Source organism: Alosa pseudoharengus, unplaced genomic scaffold, assembly GCF_046254945.1.
Source record: "Alosa pseudoharengus isolate Yale_2024_CS ecotype anadromous, Long Island Sound unplaced genomic scaffold, YU_APseudo_1.1 YU_APseudo_1.1_scf_4, whole genome shotgun sequence".
Lineage (NCBI taxonomy): Eukaryota > Metazoa > Chordata > Actinopteri > Clupeiformes > Clupeidae > Alosa > Alosa pseudoharengus.
Genome location: NW_027468774.1, coordinates 9,138,878 through 9,141,377, shown reverse-complemented (window position 1 = coordinate 9,141,377; position 2,500 = coordinate 9,138,878). Strand labels below are relative to the sequence as shown.

The 2,500-nt window shown below is 44.8% G+C and overlaps 1 protein-coding gene across 2 annotated transcripts in view; it reads right to left on the bottom strand.

The window, feature by feature from the left end:
• The window catches only part of mpp2b (MAGUK p55 scaffold protein 2b), a 92,942-nt gene that overhangs the window by 17,460 nt on the left and 72,982 nt on the right, over positions 1-2,500 (bottom strand). For both annotated transcript variants that reach the window (XM_076266607.1, XM_076266608.1), the window contains exon 5: positions 1,395-1,550. In XM_076266607.1, the coding sequence (XP_076122722.1) occupies positions 1,395-1,550 (156 nt within the window). The remainder of the gene's footprint in view (positions 1-1,394; positions 1,551-2,500) is intronic.

Here is a 2,500-nt window from a genome sequence, read left to right as displayed (position 1 = left end):
AATCAGGACCAACACGCGATCACCGGGGTTAAATTTACGCGCAACAGCCTTTTTGTCATACCTCTGCTTCATGCGTTTTTGGCACAGCCCGAGATTGTCTTTGGCCAACTCACATGCACGACCGAGCCTGAAACGCATTTTAGAGACATAATCAGACAGGTCACAATATTCTTTGCTTTCTGTTAAAAATGACTCGTGCAGCAATTTCAGAGGTCCACGAACCGTGTGGCCGAACACAAGCTCTGACGGACTGAATCCCAAACTCTCTTGTACAACTTCTCGTATAGCGAAAAGAGCCAACGGCACACCCTCATCCCAATCTCGCTCGAACTCGAGACAGAAACTTTTAAGCATCGACTTCAAAGTGAGATGGAACCTTTCCAATGCACCCTGAGTTTGAGGTCGATATGGTGTGGACTGCACATGTTTTATTGCGAGCTGACGCATAGCCTGCGCGAATACACGGGACATGAAATTAGTTCCGCGGTCAGTCTGCACTTAGGAAGGCCAAACAACGAGAAAAAAATAATCAAAGCCTTAACAATGGCAGGAGCATTAATTTTTCGGAAGGGGACAGCATGAGGGTACCGTGTTAACGTACACATAATTGTGAGGAGGTATTGATTTCCCGACTTCGTCCGAGGCAACGGGCCAACGCAGTCCAAAATTATGTGTTCAAACGGCTCTGTGGAGACAGGAATGGGCTGTAACGGTGCAGGGGGAATAACCTGATAAGGCTTTCCCGTAACCTGACATACATGACATGTTCGACAATGTTTAGCATAATCACGGTTAATACCTGGCCAATAAAAATAACGTGTGATACGATCCGATGTCTTAGTCACACCAAGATGACCAGAGAAATGAAATGAAATGAAACAAACACACACACACACAACACACACACACACACACGTGTAATTCAACACACACACACACACACACACACACACACACACACACACGTGTAATTAAACAAACAAACACACACACACACACACACACACACACGTGTAATTAAACAAACAAACACACACAAACACACACACACACACACACACGTGTAATGAAACAAACACACACACACACACACACACACACACACACACACACACACACACACACACATGTAATTAAACACACACACACACACACACACACACACACACGTGTAATGAAACAAACACACACACACACAACACACACACACACACACACACACACACACACGTGTAATTCAACACACACACACACACACACACACACACACACACACACACACATACACAGACTCACCATCTACCCTCAGTCCATATGAAATGGTGACAGACAGACACACACACATTTAATTAGGACACACACACACACACACACACACACAGCAGGGTCCTCACCAGGTGTTCGCCAGACACCTTGCGGATGCCCACCATGCGCACGGCATCGGGAGGGACGGGCTGGTTGTTCATCGCCGGGTCCATGAACGCACAAGGGCTCGGGGGCGGAGTCTCATAGGTCTTAGAGGCCACCGAATCATGCGTCTCCAGTAAGGACTGTGGACCAATCACAATGGAGATGGCATTTTAATAAGCCAATCAGATGCATGTACAGTAAATATGCATCAGTCTCATATCATGCAAACAGAATGAATGCATACCAGGAAATGGACTGTTCTGCTGTAATGTCTCTTTGTGTGTTTGTGTGTATGTGTGTGTGTGTGTGTGTGTGTGTGTGTGTGTGTGAGAGAGAGAGAGAGTGTGAGTGTGTGAATGAAGAGAGACAAAGAGAGAGAGAGAATGTCTGTAAGTGTGTGGTGGGGGGAGACAGACTGAGCTACGCAGACAGAGTGTGTGTGTGTGTGCATGAGTAGGCCTGTTAGAGATAAAACTCATTCCAGTTGAACGATCATCTCAATACCGATGTTTTCCAAGATACAAAAGGGCCTGTCCCAAGGAGAACAAGTATTACCTTGATACTTAAACACACGTGGGGAAACTGAACAGTTCAACCAGTGGACTATCATAAACTAGCCAACTAGGCTACTTTGTTTACAATATTTCCAAGCTTCAACCAGAAGTGCTGACAGCTGAAGCAACAAGAGACAGAAAGAGGTAGAGCTCTAATAGAAATAGTACCTAGGCTATAATCTGCATAATGTGTGCTGTCATGAATATCAGAAATTCATATCAGTAGTTTATATATCATTATTACACAGCTCTTCATAATGCTGCAGAATGCTCCATTCACTTGAATGGGCCTTCCCAACGTTCGGTGGCCTGCTAATTCTCGATAACTGCTAGGTATAACAGACTGCTGTCAAGGAAAATGGGTTTTGTGCTTCTAATCCACGTCTTTCATATCACTACACAACGGATTGGAACTTCATTCAAAAGTGAAAGCAGACGGTTGATCAGCTGTGTTTTAAAGAATGTATGATTCAAGTTCAGCGTGTGTTGTTGCAAACTATTTGTTTCTCAGCAAAAGCCACGATGAAACGGTAACA